The following is a 21,681-nucleotide window of genomic DNA, read 5'->3' on the forward strand; positions in this document are numbered from 1 at the left end:
ACCTGAGACACTGCCATCCACACTGCCTGCCATCTCCACCAGGTGCTCGAGGGCCTGCTCGCAGCAGGTGGTCTTCCCAGCGCCACTGCGGCCCAGGGCCACAATGCTTTGGTCTCTCCGCTGGCTCAGCAGCGCCCAGTATGCCCGCTGGACCAGGGAGCCAATGTGAGCAGGCAGGCCATCCTGGCGGCCCCTGGGCACCTGCAGGAAAATCCCAGGCATCAGCTTTCCCACCCCAGCCAGTGCCCAGGGAGCACTCCAAGACCGTGCCCCATCCCAGCCTCAAGTCCAGATCTGTGTCCCTGCCTCCCGTCCTATTCCAGCCTTGTGACAGAGGTCCCACGTTTTACTGGGAAGAGTCCAGCCTGGGCATCTAGTCCTGTGGCCTGATTCACTGTGGCTCCTTGGGTAGCCGATGACCCTACTCAGAGTCTGGCTGGGTCTCCTCCCCTCTTCAGCTAGTGGGAGACTTGAACTAGAGCTTTGCTAGCTCCTGGGGCTCATCTCACTCACTTCCCCAATTATTGGATGGCACCTGCCTGGAAAGAGGCAGCTGGATAAAATGGTACAATTGATTAGTAATGTCTGCCATGGAAACGGAATGGGACAAAGGGGTATGTGTGCTATATATTTGTCATCACACATTTAGGTGATACCTGATGTCCCTTCCACTTCATTCATTGATTTCTCCCTTCATTCAATTAAAACAAAGTCATTGTCTACTGTGTAGCAGGTACTGTCCCAGGCACTGAGGGCATAACATCACACAAAATGGATAAAGGAAATCTCTGACAACCATGAGGAGATACCATTATACACCTATGAGAATGGCTTTTAAAATGTTTTTAGTTTTTTTAACTCTCACTACCAAGTTCTGGTGATGGTACGGAGCAACTAGAATTCTCATACGATGCTGGTGGGAATGCTAAATGATACAGTCACTCAGGAAAATTGGCAGTTTCTTATACAGTGAGATGTGCACACATCACACAACCCTGCAATCTGACTTCTAGGTATTTGCCTAAGTGAAATGAACAGTTATAGTCACAAAAAAACCTTCTATGTCATTGGTTATATTGAAAGTATATTCAAAATCACCCAAAACTAGAAACCATCCAAATGTCCTTCAACTAGTGAACTAGAATAACCAACTATCCTGGTTTTAGCTTTGAAAATCTCATGTTCCAGGAAACCTGTGCCCTGGGGACTCCAGGACAACTGGTCCCCCTATGAATCAATAAACAAACTAGTACAATAAAATACAATGAAATAAAGAAACAAACAGCTGATAGCTGCAACAATATGGGTGAATCTCAAATGCATTGTTGTAAGTGGAAGAGACTAATTCAAAAGGTTATATACTATAAGGTTCCATTTACCGTATTTTGCCGTGTATAATGCACACTTTTTTGCCCAAATTTGTGAGGGAAAAATAAAGATGTGCATTATACATGGGTACTAATTCTGTATCTATATAAATGTTTCTAATTCTTTTATTTATACTTATGAGTTAAAAGTGTAACTCTAGATATCAATAACGGACGATATCCATATGCAAAATAATACCCTGGAATACAATAATCGGTTTTGTTGAACTTAAGATGAACTTGTAAGACGAAGAGTTCTTGGTCTTCGTTGATGGGTAAGTACCGTAAATGTGTTACCAGTACATAAAATTTCTTGTACTTGTATCTGTTCTTGTGTTTTGTAATTATTTGTTACATAATTTCTCGTACGATAATATGTTAAAAAATAAATGCTAAAATTCCTTTATAATACAAAAAACAAGTACCTAAATATAAACAAATAAAAACTGGAATTGAAAAATTAAAATTAAAGATTGTTTCCCCCGAAAGTTTGGGCCAAAAACGTGGGTGCACATTATACACGGAAGCGCGTTATACACGGCAAAATACAGTGTACGACCTTTCAGAAAAGGCACAACTATTCTATAGGGACAAAAAGAAACCCCAAACAAACAGATCAGTGGCTGCCAATGTCAGGACACAGGGGCGGGGATGATCACACAGTGTCTGGCAAACGTTTGGGGGTGAGAGAACTGTCCTGTAATTGACCGTTGAGGCAGCTAAACACCTATACACATTTGTCCAAAACTTACAGAACACCAGCAAAGGTGATTTTAACTGTATGTAAAGCAGACCTTAATAAACCTAACTTAAAAAAAAAAAAAAAGGCCTGCTTGTGGAGCTTGCTTTCTGTTGGGAAAAGACTGATGATAAACGAAACAAATAATAAATTATATGAAATGGGAGTCATTGTAAAGCCATGAGCCTGGATAAGGTCACCAGATGGGTGTTTAAAGAGGAGGAGAGAAGAGGTGTGGGGACAGAGCACCCGAACTGGAGGGCAGGGCGACCTCCAAAGGAGGGTGAGAAGCAGGGCTAGTGGGACAGAGGAAAACCAGGAGGGCGGAGTCCTGGAGCCAAGGAAGGGAGCATTTGCAGGAGGAGGGAGGGACCTGCCTCCATCAAGTGCTGCTGAGGGTCAAGTCAAAGGAGACAGGACTGACCACTGGACTTGGCAGCATGAAGGTCGTTGGTGATCTTGACAAAGGTCTGCTTCACGTGGCCTTCAGGGAGAAGGAAAGAAGCAGTGGACACAGTGAGGTCAGCGGAAGGGCACCAAAGGGAACAGCAGAATGGGCCAGCGGGAGGGAGGCATGGGAAGCACAGGACGCTAAGTGGGCAGGCAGTGGGCCCCGCAATGACCCATCTGCCCTCTCCAGTGCCTTGGCAGGACCGGGGGCACGAATCCCAGTGTGGTGGCCCTCACCCTATCCTGGCCCTCCAACCTGGGGTGAGGGCTACCCCAGTCCACTGCAAAGCTTTGTGCCCCCAAGCCTCTAGGAATAGTAAGGAGTCCCTATTCTGATGCAAAGCACGGGACTCCACCGCTGGCAAAGGTATGAGACACGTCCTGGCCACGCTGGAGACGGTCTTAAGGCCTGAGGCAGGTACAGGGTCCTAGGTCTGTGTCCTGGAACTAGCTCCCACGCTGGAAACACTGAAGTTCAACAACAGGCCCCCTCAGGCCCACAGTGCAGAGGAGAGAAGGGAGAATTCTGCAGACGCAGGCCCTTGTGTATGAACATGGGTGCATGGGTGCACGCATGTGAAAAATTACTTGTGTTTGTGCACATGCACCCTTGCATGCTCGCACACAGGCGTGCTCACGGCAATGCAACCAACAGTTGTAGCGGCCCCCGCACCCTGAGGCAGGCCCACCTACACCCGACACGGTCACACCCACACTCATACCCGTGAAGACCTGTAACCCCCAGGCACACACGCAGCTCCGAGCCTCCCGTGGGCCCAGACCCCCGGTGAAAGGACCCCCAGCACTGCCCTAGACCTCACCCAGGCGGTCTTGAAGGTGGGCCCAGTTCCAGCCTCACCACAGGTCTGTGCTGCCACCTGGTGGCCATTGGAGGAACCAGCCGTGACTCAGACAAAGAACAGAAGCCAGCTGTGGGTTTGGGTGTGGGGGGTTGGATGGCTTGAGGGAAGGGTGCCACACTGGGTTAGGGGCTTAGGGGGATCTCAGGACTCAAATTCCTCCCTCCAGGATGTTCCCCCGCCTGCATTTTTGGGATCTTTGGCCCAGGTTCTGAAATGGATGCCTCCAACCAGAATAGCCAGTGAGAAAGTGATTTGCCCTAAGAGTCTGTACAAAATGTCCCTCCCAGGGGCTGCTAAGGGGCCAGAGGAGCCACTCAGCTTCTCAGAAGGCTCAGAGGCTTTGGGCGGCAGGAACAGAAGCCCAGCCCCCACAGCGAGGGAGGAGAGGGTGCACGTGCGCAGCTGTCATCCTCCCAGGCCCCTGGCTTTGATCAGCCAGGCTGGTGAGGGGTCTGAGAAGGGACTGAAGGGATGCAGTGGGGTGTCCTGGAGAAGAGAAGTCTTGGGGAGAGGGGATGCAGGGCCACTGTCACCTCTTTGATGGACTTAGCATCCATTGGAGGCTAGGAATGTCCATGGGACTCTAGAGGGCGAGATGTGGCTTTTCATCCCCAAGTGACAGATGAGAAAACTGAGACCAGAAAGGCATTGTGATCTTTCCAAGGCACTGCAGTGTGTTCACAGGTGTTCTAGAGGCTGGCGCCTTCCCCAGCCGACAAGTTCTCAGAACAGGGCCCAGATGAGACATCTGACCTCCAATGGGTCTCCCTGCCTCCACCTTTGCCCCTTTCCAGCTATCCTCCACCCAGCAGCCAAGGGCATCCTCTTACGACATAAGTCAGACCATGTCACTGCTCTGCTAAAAATCTCCATGAGGCTCAGAGTCAAAGCGGAATCACTATGACCACGTATGTATAACCTGACCCCTATCTCCGTTTCTCCCGACCTCTTCACTCTCTCCTCCCCTCCCCCCCAGGTTATCTTTATTATTTTGGGCTTGTTTTTCCCCACTAGAATGGAAGCTCCACAAGGGCAGGCTTATTGCCATTCTCCTTCCCTGCTCTTTCCTCTGTGCCTGGCACCCAGAAGACCTCCATCGATCCCTCCATCAATAGCCCTTGAATGAATGGACCGGCCAGGGCTCTAGTTTCTCGGTTGTGGCTGTAGGCCTTTCCACAAGGTGGCGCTCAGAGACTCCTTTTGCTTTGATGGCCTGGACAAAAACCAGCCATGGCCACGCGTCCCAGGAAAAAGAATGCAAAGCAGAAGGGAGGCTTCTGTTTTCTGTTTGATGTGGGTGTTTGGGACTCCCCAGAGTCCAGCCTGGGGCTGGGAGCACACAGGAGCCGGTGGCCTGGGTTTTATCCCAGCTCCTCCCCTTGGGGAGCCTGAGAGTTCAGAGGCTGGCCCAGCCGGTTCCCATTTCAAAATGGGACTAGTAATGGAACCTGTCTTTTTCGCAGGGGGAAGGGGGATAATGAATTGAGATAATATGCGAAGGTGCTCGAAGCAGTTTCTGGCATAGACTGATACCCACTCAATATTTTCTCTCATTATTGTCTTTAAAGCTCCTGTTGTTTCTGTCAGTTACTCATCTTTCACCTCAAAGAAGGGGGATCACGTGGCCCCTGATGACACCATGCCCACGATGCCCCCATATCTCATGTCTGGCCAGATTCTGCTCACAGACGGTCTGCAGGGGGCTTGGGCTGCCCTGCTCTCCCCTGAGATGAAGAGAGACCCCTCCCAGCTCCACCCATCCTATCCCTGACCCCCCCACACCCTTCCCCCGTAGACACCCCTCACCTTGCCTGCGGAGGGTGCTGGGGGCCCCCGGGGCTGGAGGACGATCAGGTCTGGCCCAGTGCAGGTGTGTGGCCGCTGAGCCCGGAAGCGGTGCAGAAGCGTGTTCAGGACGCTTGATTCGTTCACACTGACCAGGGAGGCCAGGTCTTCGGCCTGGTCCAGCGCGGGGGGGTTGGCCTGCGAAGCATCACACAGTGTCCTGTGGCTTCCTGGGCCCCCACACCACCACCAGCCCCCCCACCCCCCCCACACACACAGCCCTGCTGACTCTGTCCCCGACTCTTCGGCTGTGTATCAAAGACCAGAACAGAACACAAGGACTCTGGGAAGAGAGTCATGAAACCCTACAAAGGAAGCAGGGGCAGCCCTTCTCGTTTGCCCTCTGTGCAGCCTGGGAGCCACGGTCTGTTCACACTGGTCCTTCCGTCCTATGTTCCCTGCACCATGAGGGGAGATGCTCAGAACGAGACGTGGCCAGATTCCGAGCACCCTCTGCATCTCAAATACCATAAACAGATGGGTGATGTTCCCAAGTCGGGCAGGGTCCACTGCTGTTTCCTCCCCTTCTGAGCTTTGTGGGAGCGCACTGTGTGTGCTCTGTGATGCTCAGGGATGGAGGCCAGTGGCCAAACTGTCCCAGTTCTCTGACAGCCCCTCATGCACTGATCCCTTGGAAATATGCCCAGGCCCTTCTAGAAGCAAAGAGTGATTGTCATTTCTCGTCAGGGCATCCATTCTAAATGGTTTCCCACCATTCTCTCCAGCTTCAAAGAATTTTCTTGGCCTAATGCTCTAGGATATGGGGCAACTCTGAGCTCTCTTATGGGTCAGTCTTTCTTGCGAGGATGCTGGCCTTCTGCAAACTCCCAACACCGCTGGGAATGGAGGCCTGGGGTGGGCAGAGGAGTAGAGAGGGATGAAAATGAACGAGGCCCACATGGAGCTCCTGGAGGAAACACTTTCTTTATTGGTACGCTTTGAAGGGTGGAAAAGGATCAGGACAGAACCTTTTTTTCTATCATTATACTATAAACAGGTCCTCAAACAGATTTATGATGCACTGAAAAAATTATGCAAAACAACTGAAAAGGCAACACCAAAAGAATGATTGATACCCAAAATATAGGCCATGGTACCCTAGCTATGGTTAATGGCAGGGAGCGCATTTGGCTCTGAGTTCCCTGGCAGCCAGGGTGAAAAAGGAAACATGCTTTGTGGCATGATTTGCCATGTCCATAAAAAGAAAAACAATTACTATCTTGGGTCAAGCAGAAGAACTCCGACTTCTAAAACCTAACAAACCTGTCTCTTAATGTGTCTCCATAAAGGGGACACTGTGGGACAGAGTAATCATTTCTAATAACACACCTCCAGCAGCGCAATGAGTTCAATGACCGTCCCTGTAACTCCGTCCAGGGCATCAAGACCAAGTAGTAGCTGCAGTTCGATACAAGGGTATCTCTTGCAGGGGTGGGGCAGGAAGATGTGGAACAGTTGGGGAGGGGGACGGGGGCTCACCCGGTGAATATGCTCTTCATCCACCTCTGTGATGGTTTTGTCAGCATCAATGCAAAGTCGCACCCTTCCTGCTGGCAGGTCGGCTGTTCCCTCATCTGGCTTCAGCACCGTTGCTGGTGGACAGCAGAGAGAGAGAGAGAGAGAGAGAGAGAGAGAGAGGAGGGAGGGAGGGAGGGAGGGAGGGAGGAGGGAGGGAGGAGGGAGGAGGAGAGGAGAGGAGAGGAGAGGAGAGGAGAGGAGAGGAGAGGAGAGGAGAGGAGAGGAGAGGAGAGACAGGCTCTGAGCTGCTCAGCCAGGGAGCTGGAGAGGGGCCTGGGAAAGATCAGAAAGGGACAGCCTCCTCTCCCTTTGGGGCTTATGCACACCGAGGGTTCTGAATTGTGACCCTAAATCTTGACAGGTCAGAGGCTAGGCCCATGTTGCTTTGGGCTTTTATCAGCTGGCACAGTGCCAGGCAGAGTAGGAACCCAGATGGTTGGGTGTACAAACCACCGAGACCTGGGATGGCAGATAATGGCACACAGGCTGCCGTTTCCTATTCCAGTGCCCACGACAGACATCACTAGCCAATCACTCTTCCCAGCTGTGCTCCGACTGGGACTCAGAACCGCTTCTCACTGTACTGAGTGTGGCCACAACTAACCAACAAAAGTGGGCTCGTGAGATGAAATCCATTTGCCCACCTGCACTAGACGCCGAGTTCCATGAGGAACACTGTAAGAACCAAAACCCGCTCGTTGCATTCATGAATTAGTGAAATAACGAAGCACCAAGGCTCAAGTGTCTTTGTAAACAGTCCCCAGCAGACCAGCTGCCAAGAGTGAAGTGACACTCAACTATTCCACCCCCAAAAGCCACATATTCGTATCCTAGTCTCAGGGGCTCCTTACCCCTCACCTTTCTCCCCAAACTGTGATCAGGACCTGGCAAATTTGGCCAGCAGCAGCAGGGAACACAAGAGGAACAGACTTAGACACCCCAAGATGTGCTAATACCCCTAATTACCAAGAGTAAATCCATCCTTCTGAACCAGCCAGACTTTCTCTGCCTCATACCATCTGTCCTCAGGAGCCTGGGAGAAAAGATCATATAAATTAGACCGGGATGACATGCCCGCCCCCAACCCCCATGTGAAGGACGAATCCCTGATGGGAGTTTCTCACAGCCTTGGTGGGGGATCACCAAACTCAGAATCTCCTGAGGGGCAGGAGGGTAATTATTTATATGTAGATACCTTGGCCCTTCCTCTGGTCTTTTGAATGGAAGCTCCAAGCTGAAGCCCCAGGACGCTGCATTTTCAGAAATCTGCTATTTATGCAACCCCAAGTTTGAGAATCGTCATGTGACATTGTGAGTAAGCAGCCACAAGGGGACGTCCCTCATGCTGTGGGGACTCTCGTCCCAGGACTGGTGCAGCGGGGCCCTCAAGACCCGTGCTTGTTAAGGAAGAAGCGTTTGTCACTTCTTGTGGGCTGGCCACCCCTCTCCAATTCCCTGTCCATCTCCTGTCCCCACCTGAAGACCCCCAGGGGCAGGTCTTTCTTGTCTGGCCTCCTTTGCAGGGTCTCACCTACCCCTCCCCACCCCTGGGGCCACAGCCTCCTTACCTGGTCCAAGTGTCTGCTCTGCTGTCCTTTGCCCCCCTCCTGCAGGGCTGGACCCTCTTGGTTCTCCTGTGCCTGGGGCTGTTCTGCGTGGTTCTCTGGAGCAGGGGGTCTGGGTCCTTCCAGCTCTGTCCCCGAGGCCTTGGCGGCTCCATCATCCACTCTTGCACTGGGCGTCTCTGCTTCCTGCCCTCTGCTGTCTGGCTGGCCCTCCTGCCCGGCAACCCCTGCGGTCTCCCTGCATGCGTCTACCTCCTTGGGGGCCTCACAGCCCTTCTCTGTCTTATTTCTAGCCTCGCCTGCCTCCCCGGACTCCCTCTGAGGTCCGCCTGCTTTCTCCATCACTCTGGGAGCCTCCCCCACCTTCCCCACCTTCCCAAGCTCTTTGTCCATCTTCTCTGCCTTGAGCTGAGGTTCGTCTGTCTTCTCTGCCTTATTGAGGAGTGTACTTTCTTTGTCCTTCTTCCTCGGGGGACAGTCCCACCTGTTTCTTCTGCCTATGGAACCTCCCCACTTTTTCACCTGGATGGGGGCCCCAGCCAACTTCGCTTCACCACCTGCACCTTTGGAGAGATTCCCCTTTGGCACCTTGGTTGGGGGGTCCCCTCCCCCCTTCTCCACTGTCCCTGGTCGCCCCTTTTCACCTGGCCTCTCTTTGCCCTGGGGTTCACCCTCTTTCGGCCCTTTGGTCTGAGGGACCCCACCCCCTTTCTCTGCTGTGCCTTGATCTTTCTTGCCTTTAGTCAGTAGCTCAGTTCCCGGGTCCCCAACACCCCCAGTTTGCGTCTTCTCAGCCTTTGGGGCTGCATCCTCAGGGCTGGCCTGGGGGCCACGAGGAGTCAGTGGGGTTTCCCCCTTTGTTTCCCCTCCAGGGTCTGTGGCTGGGGCTGAGGTCTTGCACGTGGGGGCATCATGGGCCTGGGTCCTTGGCTCCAACTTGGCTGAGTCTGAGTCCAGCTTGGCCACCATCAGCAATACGTCGCCCCTCCTCACACCCCTTTTGAAGGGCAGAGGTTTTTTGGCTGGAGCCCCACTGGGGCTCGATTCCTGGGGCTTCTCACCATTGATGGTGGTCATCACCACAGGGCTCGTGGGGTTGCCCCCCTTGCTCTCCTTGACCGGAATGTTTGAGTTCTGGGGAGAGCTCGCCTGGTTGCCCTGGGAAATTTTCTGGCTTCCAGATTGGGTGTCACTGTTGGGTTGATTAGTGGAAATTTCTGGGGTCTAAGGGAGAGATCACAACCATCCTTAGCGGCTTGCTGATCTGACAGCTTTGTCCTTCACTCATTCACTCGCTCATTCATTCATTTGTTCACTCAGATAGTTATCCATCCAAAGACGCTCAAGCACCTACAAGATACAATGAGCACTGTGCCAGGCAATGAGCCAAACCCCCACACGCTGGGCCTGGACCCAGTGCTTCAAGGCCAAGTGAAAGGAGAGTGGACTTTGGAGCTCAACAGACTCAACTCCAAATTCAACACCTCACTAGCTGTGTGACCTTAGGTAAATTACTTCCCCTCTCTGAGCCTGTTTCCTTACCCATAAAATGAGGACCATAATAACCTACTTTGCAGGGCGGGCGCAAGGATTCACAATCATATACAGAAAATGAGCCCAGCACATAGTGAGTCCTCGGTAATAGCAGTTGTTACTGTTGCCATTGTTATTGTTGTTTTTGACGCTGTTACTGTTTTTTGGCCTTGCTTCCTGCTGGGCCAGAAAGGGAAAGGACTGGGCCTGTCATCAGAGGACCTGTTCTCGTCTTGGCTCACACACTTCCCGGCTAGGTGACCATGAAAAACATCTTCCATCCTCTCTGAGCTTCGGTCTTCCTTAGCACAGGCAGTTACCACCAGACCACCCCGATTTGTTGCAGGATGAATGAGATGCGGAAAAGTACTTTGAAAATTGCAGAGGACTGAACAAAGTGAGCTGCTTCTACTTCTGCTACCCTGGTCCCAAACACCACCCCCATCCCAGGTGAGGGTCCTGGTGTCTGCCCCTGAAGTCCTTCACTCTAGCCTGAACTAGACATTTGAGCTACATCACACCCATGGGGTTTGCACTGCCTGTTCCTCTGCTAGACCCTTTCAATGCCTTGAGATGTCAGTGTTACCCAGCCCTCCACCCTCAAACCAGGCTGGCTGGGACCTAAATTGTTCACAGGACCAGCTTTGCCTCTGCTCTGCAGAAAGATACCTCATGGGCAGCTCTACTCTGATGTCTGGCTTCACGACCTGCCCTTGTCTGGGTTCTTCCATCTCGGACCATGGTAACACCAGCCTCCCACACGACTGGGCCTGGGAATATGGGGTTCTCGCCCGCCTCTTGCACCTGAACCAGCCCCAGGATCGTGATGCTTCTGCCCCTACACAGATTCAAGTCTATATCTACTGCCTCTGGTCTATGTCCACTGCCTCTGAACTGGTGTCCCTTCATTTGCTGCCAGTCATTTCAAACCCAATGAAAAGATTTGGGCAGCTGCCCACAGCCTACGGGGAAAATCACCACCACCATCTGCCATCCAAAGTCCTTAACAAGGAGCCCCCCACCCCATTCTGATTTCCCTGCCTCCATGCTTTTGTTCACGGTGAGCTTGCTGCCTGGAATGCCCCTTCCCCTCTTCACTCGCCGATGCTCTACTCATCTTTCTATACCCAGCTCAAATGCCACCTCCTCCACAAATCTTTGCCTGAAGTCCCCAACCAGAAATTGTCTCAGACATCCAAGAAGCCCCAGAGCCCTGGGCTAGCTCACCATTTGCAGCAATGACCACATTCCTAATCCTATTCTAGCTTTGATTTGTAGCTCTCTCCTGTTTCAGGGGGTAGATGCCTCAAGAGCACAGTCTCTATCTTCATCTTTGTAATGACGATGATGATGATGGTGACGATGACGCTGATAGCTATCACTTACAGATCCCCTACATCGCCATCATGCAATATCCTACTTAACCCTCATAAGAACCCAGTGAAGTAGCTGCTGAACTTCTCCCCTCTCTACAGATAAGGAAGCAAAGCAAACACAAAGGTATTAAGTGGCCCAAGAGACAAAGCCGGAATGTAAAACCATGCAGGCCTCTCTGAGTCTAAAGCCAGTGCCTGTAACTGCTGCATATTCACGGCCTTACTTGGCTCTCTCGGGCTCACTGGAACTTCCTGGGAGCTGTAAAAAATACTGATGCTTTGGCTCCACTCCCAGACAGTCTGATGAGGTTGGTCTGGGTTGTGAGCCCCCAGGTGATTCCAATGTGCATCCAGAACTAAGAAGCCCTGCTCTAGTGCCCAGGGCCTAGTGGCTCAGTCTGACCTTCTGGGGCCAGGCAGGACCTCGCCTTGGAAAGGGAATTGGCTGCACTTGGCAAATCTCACCACTGTCTACACCAGTATAAAAAGTGAGTCAGTACCTTATTTTTAACCAAACCACTATGGAAGAGACAGTAACATGGGGATGGGCCAAGGAAGATAACTGATTCCAGCCTCCCTCCCCCCACCTTACCCCAAAGGAAGAGAGCTCATGGGATAGGGAAGAGAGGACAGGATTGGTTATTTTTCTTTCCCAGTCCCCAGGCCCCTTAGCCCCCTGCAAGCTTCTTAATATACGGGAGAAGCAGCACCTCCAGAATCACTGGGGCCAAGAGGGGGCTCACAGCACATCCATTTTACAGGTGAGCAAACCAAGGCCAGACAGGGAAAGGGATTTGCCTTGGATCACACAGAATGGCGAGGTCAGAGTGGGAACCCAGTTCTCCTGACATTTCTTAGGGGTCTCTACCCCAGTTTTGCTCCAGCCTCTCCCTGTCCCTCACTGGCTAGGTGGCCTTAGGAAAACCATGTCACCTCTGTGAGCTTCATTTTCCATGCCTGCAAAATGGTGATGGATGGATTCCAATGGCTCTTTACAAGGATTATTTGAGAGTCGAATCGGCTGTGCTGGGATGAGGAGAGAGACTCCAGAGTTTAGGGACAAGGAAATTAAAGTGGCAGGAAACAGCCGCAGCCTGCTGTCACAGGAGCGTGTCCTGAGGCTGCCCTGCCCTAGGTCCAGGAGCATGTTGGCCCCTGGTCCAGACACCTGTTGTGGTCTGAGGCCTGTCCATCCTGCATCTTGGCTCTGAGTCTCCGTCCAGGCCCAGTGTGTCCTCAGCCTCTGCTCAGTGTGTCCTCAGCCTCTGCTCAGCTTTGCTTCCTCACTTGTGCACAGCATGGCCTTTATTCTTGTAGAACCCTTTCCTCCCCAGGCCTCTGTGGCCACCTCACCAGCCACCTCACTCCCCAGACTGTCCCTTCTCAGGCAGCTCTCCAGAGCAGATAACACAAATTCTTACCCTGGCTCTGCCTCTATCTGGTCTCATGACCTGAGCAAGTCACTTGACCTCTCTGAGCCTCGGTCTCCACCTCTGATAAATGGGTATAATCCCCATCTACCTCCCGCATTGTTGCACAGGTTTTCAAATAAGCCCATGAGCAGCAAAATGAACAGTGACGGGTGATAAATGGCACATAATTACCCTTCATCCTGACCTAACAACAGCCTATGCGGGTTGATTTTGGCCCCCATGTATGCCTGGGTCAGGTGGGGGTGGGGACACAGCCTGTCCTCCCTCATAAAGACTTGACAGGGGTGTTTTAGCAGCTGCTGCTGTTCAGCTGCCAGAGGACTTCTCTGATGCAGTCAAGTCATTGTAACTGGACAGGTGCAGGCACATGGGGGGCTGGACAGGCAACAACAGCTGAAGGGGGGTGGGAGGCAGAGCCAGGATGGCCCCTGGGCTCAAGCCAACACTAGGCCCTGAGGCCACCAGCTTTCTCAGCTTAATCATTGCAGCATTCACGCTACTTCAAGGGGGTGCTGGAAAAGCAGGAGGAGATGCCCTTTCTACCTAACGCAGATGTACTATTTCCAGAGATGTACTATTTCACTGGGTTTTGAAGGCTGCATAGGAGTTCAACAGCTCAAGCTGAAAACAGGACATGCCTCATGGTGCATTGCACTCTTAAGCCTGCCTTCCTGGCGTCCAGCCCCATCACCCTGTCTAGATTCCCTGGCTAAGGAGCTGGGAAAAAGGGGAGAGATAGCACAGGGCACCATCAGGAATAATTTGCTAGTCCCTAACACATAGGAAGTGCACCTTGTCCAACGATTGCTTCGATCTAGCTGTGCTTTTCAGAAATTTAAGAGTTTTCAGTGGACACCAACCAATCAGAAGGGAAGCCAGCTGGAGCAGAGTACTGAGGTCCCTATCTGTGCCAAACATTAACACTTCAATTATTGGATTGTGGCCATTCCAAGGGACTAAGAAAGGAGACTAGGTAAGCACAACGCTGGAGGGGACTTGGGGGACTTGGGCCATGGTTGTTTACCATCTGGTATGGAAGGGTTTCAGTATTTTAACAACCAGTACAGCTAAAACCAATTAGTACCAACAGAGTATCTTTCTGTTTAAATTAAATTGAGCTAACCATATATCCTTAGCTAACATCTAGGTTTCCCTTTCTGCAAAAATAGGGGTAAAATGATGCCCACAATTATACATCAACTAATTTCATTCATGCATGCATTCAACAAACATTTGTTGAGCACTTACTATAAGCCAAGTACTATAAGAGCTGCTCAAGATTCAGAGTTGAATGAGACAGATAGTTGGTGCTCTTAAAGAATTCCTAGTCAAATAAGTCATATATGATCAAATAATTACTATGCCGAAAACAATTAAGACAGGAACAGAGGGTGCAGTGGGAATCAGAGGAAGACAATGGGAGAGCTTTCCAGAGATGTACTATTTAAGCTGGGTTTTGAAGGATGCATAGGAGTTCAACAGATCAAGCTAAAGAACGGAAATTCCTCAAAGTGAGCACAGCAAAGTGAGCAAAGGCAGGATAGCAAGTGACTCAGAGAAGGTTCACTGGATAGGACAGTAGGTATTGACGTATACCCGGCCCCCATCTGCAGGGCCACTTACCTCTTGTTCTGGAGAAGCAAGCACTGCCTGTTTCCTCCGTCTCGCTTCCTTGGACTCTTTCTCAGTCTCCCGGACCAATTGCCTAATGAAGCCTCCTGGGATGACAGAGAAAAGGGGAGGAGGGGAGGACGGTGGGGGGCTCTTGTCCTCTTCTCGAATCTGTTTTGCAGAAGCAAAGAAGGAGAAAGCTCAGTGAGTGAACCAGCGGGGGCAAGTTGCCCTTTAAAAAGTTTGCAATGGAGCCTGGGAGGGGGCCGAGGAGGACATATGACCAAGACCATGTTTGAGAAGCCACGGCAAAGCAGGTGAGGCTTGGCGGGGCTCTGGGAGGCCAGGGGACAGCACATGAAAATGGAATAAATGAGTAGCCGAGGTTACTCCAGCCAGTGTGACTTCTGCCTGGAACAAGTTTCCTCACAATATAAATTAGACCCATCAAGTCCACTGGTCCCCTTTCTTGGTGTGGGACAGACCCATCTCTGGGAGGACCTGCTCCAAAAGGAGCTTTTCCAGTTCCCAGAGGGGTTGGATCACAGGGAACCCTCTAGTTTATAGCTAATATAATAATCAAGGAATCCTGGGTGACAGGAACATGGCCAGGTAGGGAAGGGCTTGCAGCCATGGTTTATGTAAGGATCCAACCCAATGGCTACAGCCCATTCCACTGACCCAGGGCTGTGGCTTCTTGATGGTCTTTCAACCAGGACCTAGGCTGCCAGGAGTGTCCTAAAGCTGGCAGGCTAGACATCAGCATTTTACCCCAGAAACATGGCCCGGGCCTGAGCTGCCTGGACTTGGGTGCAGCCAGGTCCTCTTCCTTGGCCACAGCGACCTGAGGGGCTGAGGTAAGGGACTGGCTATGGCCCTCCGGGTTGTGTCTTTAATCAGTATTATGGTGACAGCTCATGAGGAATAACAAAATCTCCAGTGCTTTCTATGGGAGAGCTACATACTGGTTTAAAATAAGCTCCTTATCAAGGTCCTCCTCAAAACTTGGTCTCTGCAGCCAAGGTAACAAACAGGGACTCCAAAGAAGATAAGAAAGGACAGGGGACAGAGCAGAGGCCACGGATAAGACCTCTGCCCCGGAAGAGAGAAGCAGGGGACATGTGAGGCTACGGTCACGATTACAGCCCATCTCTCTTCTCCATGCAGAATCAAACCCACATCATAAGGGAGAGTGTCTCAAGGCACCGACAGCTGGGTGTCCACCTCTGCTTCTGTCAGCATTATTCTCAGGGCTACCCCCAGGTCAGTCAGGGAGGGGCAGAGGCAGCAGCCAGAAAGAAGCTTTTCACCCCTCCCCCCTTCAGCCTCCAATTCATCAAGTCCCAAGCCTGAGGGTGGGACGATGGTGGAAGAGATAATGGTCATCAGAGAAAGAGGCAGTCCTTCCCCAGTATCATGTGAGAAATACAAAAAAGAAAAGAGGAATAGCTGGGGAGAAGGGCTCCCTTCCAGTTCTGCATAGTGACAGAAAGCAGGGACCACCGACACCCGTCCCCCGGGCAGAAGCCTGGAAGCCAACTGCTCTGTCCTGCCACCCACACTCCTCCCACACCAACCCCTGTGCTCGTCAGAGCTGCCGTGAGGATGCAGAGGGGAGAGCGGGTCTACCCTCATTCCCCCACTGCCGACTAAAGAACAGGAGAGACCAAGCAGTCACGGGAGGGGTCAAGGACGTGGTCACCAATGACCAGCTGGGTTAGAGACGCATGGCTAACCCAGCTGGCTGGGGGAAGATGGAGGTGAAACCGGACATGATCCAGGGAAGTGCTGGATGTCAGACACCCTGGCTGGGCTGGGAGGGGGCAGCCTGGGCCACCCATGCTGTGACTCGTCTTCCTGGGTCGAGTTGGCCCCTGTAGCTGCGGTCCGAGCCCTGAGCGTTACTTTCCTTCTGTTCCCACAGGGCAAGGCGTGATGAGATGGCCATGCTGAGACAGTGCCGGGGCCGAGATGAGATGAGATGAGATGAGATGGAGTTCTCTGCCAGACAGCACAGAATGAGGCTACGGACACACACAGCACGTGAGACGGACAGACACAAGACTGACCCACGGAGACACAGCGGGAGAGAGAAGAGAGAGACAGTTAGCTCACAGACTGCCTCACTCCCACCCCCACCAATGCTACACACCAAGACCACGCAGCTGGACACAGCCCCCTGTCATTTATACCAGGAAGGAGTACGGTCAGCATGGAGGCTGCTGGCCAGGGGGTGGACAGTATCCTGAAATCCTTTTCCTCTGGACCCCACGTTTCGACTTTTTATTGAAATAAAATACACAACCAGAAAAGTACACAATCATAAGGGTACAAATCGGCAGCTCTCACATAAAGAACATACATAACTACAGAACCAGCACTCTGATCAAATTAAAAATATAATTAATTTTTTTTAACTTTTATTTATTTTAAGTGTGTTTTTCCAGGACTCATCAGCTCCAAGTCAAATAAATAGTTGTTTCAGTCTAGTTGTTGAGGGCGCAGTTCACAGTGGCCCATGTGGGGATCGAACCGGGATGTGACCTTGATGTTAAGAGCACTGCGCTCTAACCAACTGAGATAACTGGCCGCCCCTAACTTTTTTTAAATTAAAAAACATTATTTTATTTTAAAATAAATTAAATGTAAAATAGTAATTAAAATGGTTAAAAACAAAATTTACTTAAATAAAATTTAAATACTAATCATTTTAATGAAATGAAATTGAATTTAAAATATTATCTTATTTATATGAAGTTCAAGAACAGGCACATCTAACCTATGGTGATAGAGGTCAGAGGACCCATTAGCTTTTGGTTGGGAGGGGGCACGAGGGAACTGTCTGGGGCAATGAAAATGTCCTGTATCTTGGTCTGGGTGATGGCTACACAAGATCGGACAATTAAGTTCACAAACTCATCCTAGAAAATGTGCTACATATCTCATTGCTGAATATCACTACAGTCACCTTCTAAGTACTCCCCTTGGGAAGCTATGCACCGATGCCAGTGCCTAGTCCACCCTTCAAAGCAATTTTGGAACTCTTTTTCTGGAATGGCCATCAGAGCTGTCTTCGTATTACCCTTGATGTCCTGAATGTCATCAAAATGTCTTCCTTTCGATATTTCCTTTATCTTTGGGTAAAGAAAGAAGTCATTGGGGGCCATATCAGGTGAGTAGGGAGGGTGTTCCAATACAGTTATTTGTTTACTGTCTAAAACTCCCTCACAGGCAGTGCTGTGTGAGCTGGTGCATTGTCGTGATGCAAGAGGCATGAATTGTTGGTGAAAAGTTCAGGTCGTCTAACTTTCTCACACAGCCTTTTCAATACTTCCAAATAGTAAACTTGCTTAACTGTTTGTCCAGTTGGTACAGAATCATAATGAATAATCCCTCTGATATCACAAAAGGTTAGCAACATGGTTGCAACAAGTTCACGAACTTAATTGTAAATATTCATCTAGCTGTACAATTAAGATTGAAGATTTTACTGTATGTAGATTATATCTCAATTGAAAAAATAAATAGAACATTACCAGTCCCCTTGACCCTCTCTCATGCCCCCTTCTTGTTACCATTCTCTCAAGGTGAACCACTATGCTGACCTCTAATACCACAGAATGGTGTGTTTTTTTCTTTTGCGAGGGAGTGGTTGGCTCCACAGTTTGACCGTGCCGATTAGGAAAGGGCCCAAATTAGAAAGGGCTTTTTGGCCTAAAAAGCCCTCTTCTGGAAAACAACTTTGAGGAAGTAATCCTAAACCAGGAAATTTCATCACTGTGGTACTTATAGCTCCAAAGAAAGACAAAACCTAAGTGTCCAATAACCAGGGAATGTCAAATAAATTACAGCATATCTAACTTGGATGAATAGTATGCCTCCATTGAAAAAGGGGTTTAGGAAACATTTGAAAACAGATATATTGAGGTAAAATTTCTATGCCAGCCATATAGATTTGCCCATTGTAAGTACACAATTTGATGATTTCTGATAAATTTACACAGTTTTAAAAATAAAGGTACAGAGTTTTGCAACCATCACTACAATATCCATCAGGCCCCAAAGACCCTCTATGCCCATTTGCGGTCACTCACTGTTCCCATCCCCAGCCCCAGACAACCACTAATCTATTAGCCTTTTCTGGACATTTAATATAAATGGAATCAGAAAGAGGATCTGGCTTCTTTCACTTCACATGTTTTTGAGGTTCATCCACATTGCAGTGTATATTGGTACCTCACTCCTTTCTGTTGCTAAACAGCGTTCCATTGCATGGATGGATCCCATCTCCGCTTATCCATTCGCCAGTTGATGGACATTTGGGTCATTTACACGTTGGGGCCATTACAAATAATACTGCTATGAACAGTCATGGAAATCTTTGTGTGCCCCTATGTTTCCGTGTCTCTTAGGTAGACTCCTAAGAGTGGCACTGCTAGGTCATACGGTGACTTTATGTTTGACTTGTTGAGAAACAGCCAAATTGTATTCCAAAGTAGCTGCACCATTTCCCGTCTCACCTGCAGTGTAAGAGGCTCAAAGGAAGCAGTTGCAGTAACACGGGAAGGGGCCCGTGTTGGCTGGTAAAGTGGAAAAGACAGAGTGCAATATTGCACACATGGAAACAATCCAAAGTGGGCCAATAAAACACTCCTCATAGAGAGTGAAGAGTGGAAGGAAATACACCAAGACCTTGGAACGAGTCTCTTTCTTCCCTCTTCCAGCTCCAGGCTGGGCCTGCCTTCTGAGCAGTGTTTCTCACTGACCCCTCCCAGTCCCCTCCTGGAAGATGCCACCCCATCCCCAGCTGTCAGAGCCACCATCGTCCACGAGTTTTCAAAGGCTTGTTGGCCTGTGAGTAGCCGCTTCCAGTGACTTATCCACGAGAAGACAGCTTGGGCAGCGTTCAAGGTGATGTCGCCTCAGGCACGGACAGCACACGTCCCAGAAGCTGGGGACGCGGGTGGCCGCTGTGCTGAAGCCAGTGCTCATCTCGCGAGAGCCCATCGTGAACATCGCTTTCCAACTCTGTGTTCACTGACGTCACATCCGTAGCTTACAATCAGCCATGGGAGTATTTACACCACAGAAATTGGCAAATACTGCAGATTAGGGCTCTTAGTCTGCAAACTGACCACTAAACATGTAGCAGGGACATCTCTGGCTGAGAAGGGCCTGGCAAGGAGGGACTTCCAAGCTCCAAAGATCCAAGATGGGACACTTCAGCTCTGATGAGGTCACGTGCCCATGGGGAAACCCTGGAAACATGTCTAAGTGCAAACAGCCACACTGGAGAAGCAGGCAGATGGTCTGCAGAATGGGCAGGAGGCGAGATCTCTGGGGGGAGGGGCTGGGGTTAGGGGTGGGGGCCAAAGACCCCCTCCTCACTGATATCCTTGGAAGACACAAGTGACACACAGCAGATCCACTCTGCTACACGTCCCCAGGGAGCGGAGTCCAGGTTATAAATAGGCATGACGTGTAGCGGCTGCCCTGGCCACGCCTCCCTCCCGGACCAGCCCAGGCCTGGCGTCATCAGTGGCTGCCTCCCAGGAATCGCCCTCGGCTTCAAGACTCCAGGGGGAATCCTGGCTGTCAGTCTGGGCTGTCCTCAGCTGGGACTGCTGGCCATGCCCAGAGGACACGGAGGGCAACCAGAAGGAGTTCAGTGCGGGTCCTTCACTCCCCGCGTCCCGCCCCTGGAAGGCTCCAGGCCAGCCCCACTGACCCAGGGCCAGGAGCCAATCCTACCGGGGAGCTTTGTCAAGCCTTAATTTAAGCAACTGTTCTTATCACCACATTCCCTTTCAAGCCTGAAACTCACACCTGCTTCATCAGCTGCTGTTTTAAGCCCATAAGAGGCCCCAGATGCTCGGTGGTATAAAGTCTCAAGTCTCCCCTTAGCGGGGAGGGAGGCTGGTGTAAGGAAAGGCAACCCCAAGGCCAGGGATGGCTTGAAACAGGTTTCCATGCACACATGTTGGATCTGAGGGCCCCCCCCAAGGGGCGCTCAAGGCTTTCCCCGTCACCCCCCAATATCCAGTACTGACACAGAGGCCAGTCCCCCAGGGACTTCACCTACCTCACAGAACACACTCCCAAGTCTACAGCGGCCTCCAGGGCCCTCACGACCACCTGCCCTAGCATCTCTCCCTCTTGCTCCTCCACTTCAGTGAAACTGACCTCCTGGACGCACCTTTTCACACAGGTTCCCACATCAAGGCCTTTGCACATACTGTTCCCTCTGCTTCACACGATGTTCCTTGTGTATGGCTCACACCTTCACCTCCTCTGCGTCTTTGCTCGGAGTCATTGTCTCACTGATCCTACCCTCACTGTCCTGTTTAAATTGCAGCCTAGCCCCCACTCACCCCATCCCCCCTGACCCAGGATTCCCCATCACCTTGTCCTGCTCTTTTTCCCCATAGCACTTAGTCACTGTCCTTCATGCTTATATTTTCTGTTTGGTTTCTGACTCCCTGTGCAGAATAGCTCTGATGAGGGGCACAATTTCCATCTGTTCTGTTCATTTATCTAGCCCCAGAGCCTAGAAAACCTACGTAGCTCATACTAAGTATTCGTTGAATAAATGAATGAGTGAATGAATGAATGATTTGGAGTGCAGCTGAGAAGAGGCAGAACAGGTGGTTGGCAGCAAGTCGGTGGCAGGGATTTCTGACATCCCCCTGTGCTGTCTGCATCCACATACAGGGGATAGTGCATTATCATGGCCCAAGTTCATGTCCTGCCCCCGCGATTACCCTGTGGGACCCTAGGACGTTCTCCGAGCCCCCGTTTTCTCAGCTGTCAAATGGGAGAACACACTTCCATCACCTGTCCCTTTGCTCTGCTGGCCACACAGCTTATGTCACTATTGGGTCCTTCCTCATTTCAATTTTCGCTTAGAATTCTGTCTTGCCCACAGTTTGGCTCCCAAGTGTATTTATTCTTCAGCTAGCTCACAGGGTCCCGGGAGGTGGGCAGAAGAGGGTTGGCCACCGTGAGAACCAGAGCAGAGCTAGGAATCTCACCGTTAACAGCTGGCTGCCTGACACCTGGTCTCTCTGCCCATAACGTCTGAAACCAGGCACACAGGGATTAGAAGACAGTAGGGAAAGGAAGATGCTGAGAGAGTGGAAGATACCATCTTCCGTCTCTGAGCTGGGTATCTTCTGTTTACCCCTTCAGACGCCTCCTCCACCTCTCCCACCTGCCAGCTCCTAGGTGGGTTCAGCTGGTGGGCACCATCTACTGGCTGAGATCAGAGGGCATCAGTGCTCTCAGCTCGTCCCCTGCATGGTGGCCATGGGTGGGCTGTCTCCCTGCACCAAAGGCACCTTCAGGAAGCCTCCGTCCACCTGCGACCCTCTCCTGGTCTGGC

General features: G+C 51.0%; 1 protein-coding gene across 2 annotated transcripts in view; it reads right to left on the reverse strand.

Moving 5' to 3' along the window:
* MYO18B (myosin XVIIIB) overlaps positions 1-21,681 on the reverse strand; it is a 242,799-nt gene that overhangs the window by 213,598 nt on the left and 7,520 nt on the right. Inside the window, exons 2-8 of one of the 2 annotated variants that reach the window (XM_074321365.1) lie at positions 16,206-16,364; positions 14,313-14,471; positions 8,351-9,571; positions 7,749-7,815; positions 6,744-6,856; positions 5,226-5,402; positions 3-201 (exon numbers count right to left, since the gene is read on the reverse strand). In XM_074321365.1, the coding sequence (XP_074177466.1) occupies positions 3-201; positions 5,226-5,402; positions 6,744-6,856; positions 7,749-7,815; positions 8,351-9,424 (1,630 nt within the window). In that variant the 5' untranslated portion in view covers positions 9,425-9,571; positions 14,313-14,471; positions 16,206-16,364. The remainder of the gene's footprint in view (positions 1-2; positions 202-5,225; positions 5,403-6,743; positions 6,857-7,748; positions 7,816-8,350; positions 9,572-14,312; positions 14,472-16,205; positions 16,365-21,681) is intronic. The other variant, XM_074321364.1, reaches the window with a different exon arrangement.

The sequence above is a fragment of the Rhinolophus sinicus genome, linkage group LG16 (assembly GCF_036562045.2).
Source record: "Rhinolophus sinicus isolate RSC01 linkage group LG16, ASM3656204v1, whole genome shotgun sequence".
In the NCBI taxonomy this organism is placed as follows: Eukaryota; Metazoa; Chordata; class Mammalia; order Chiroptera; family Rhinolophidae; genus Rhinolophus; species Rhinolophus sinicus.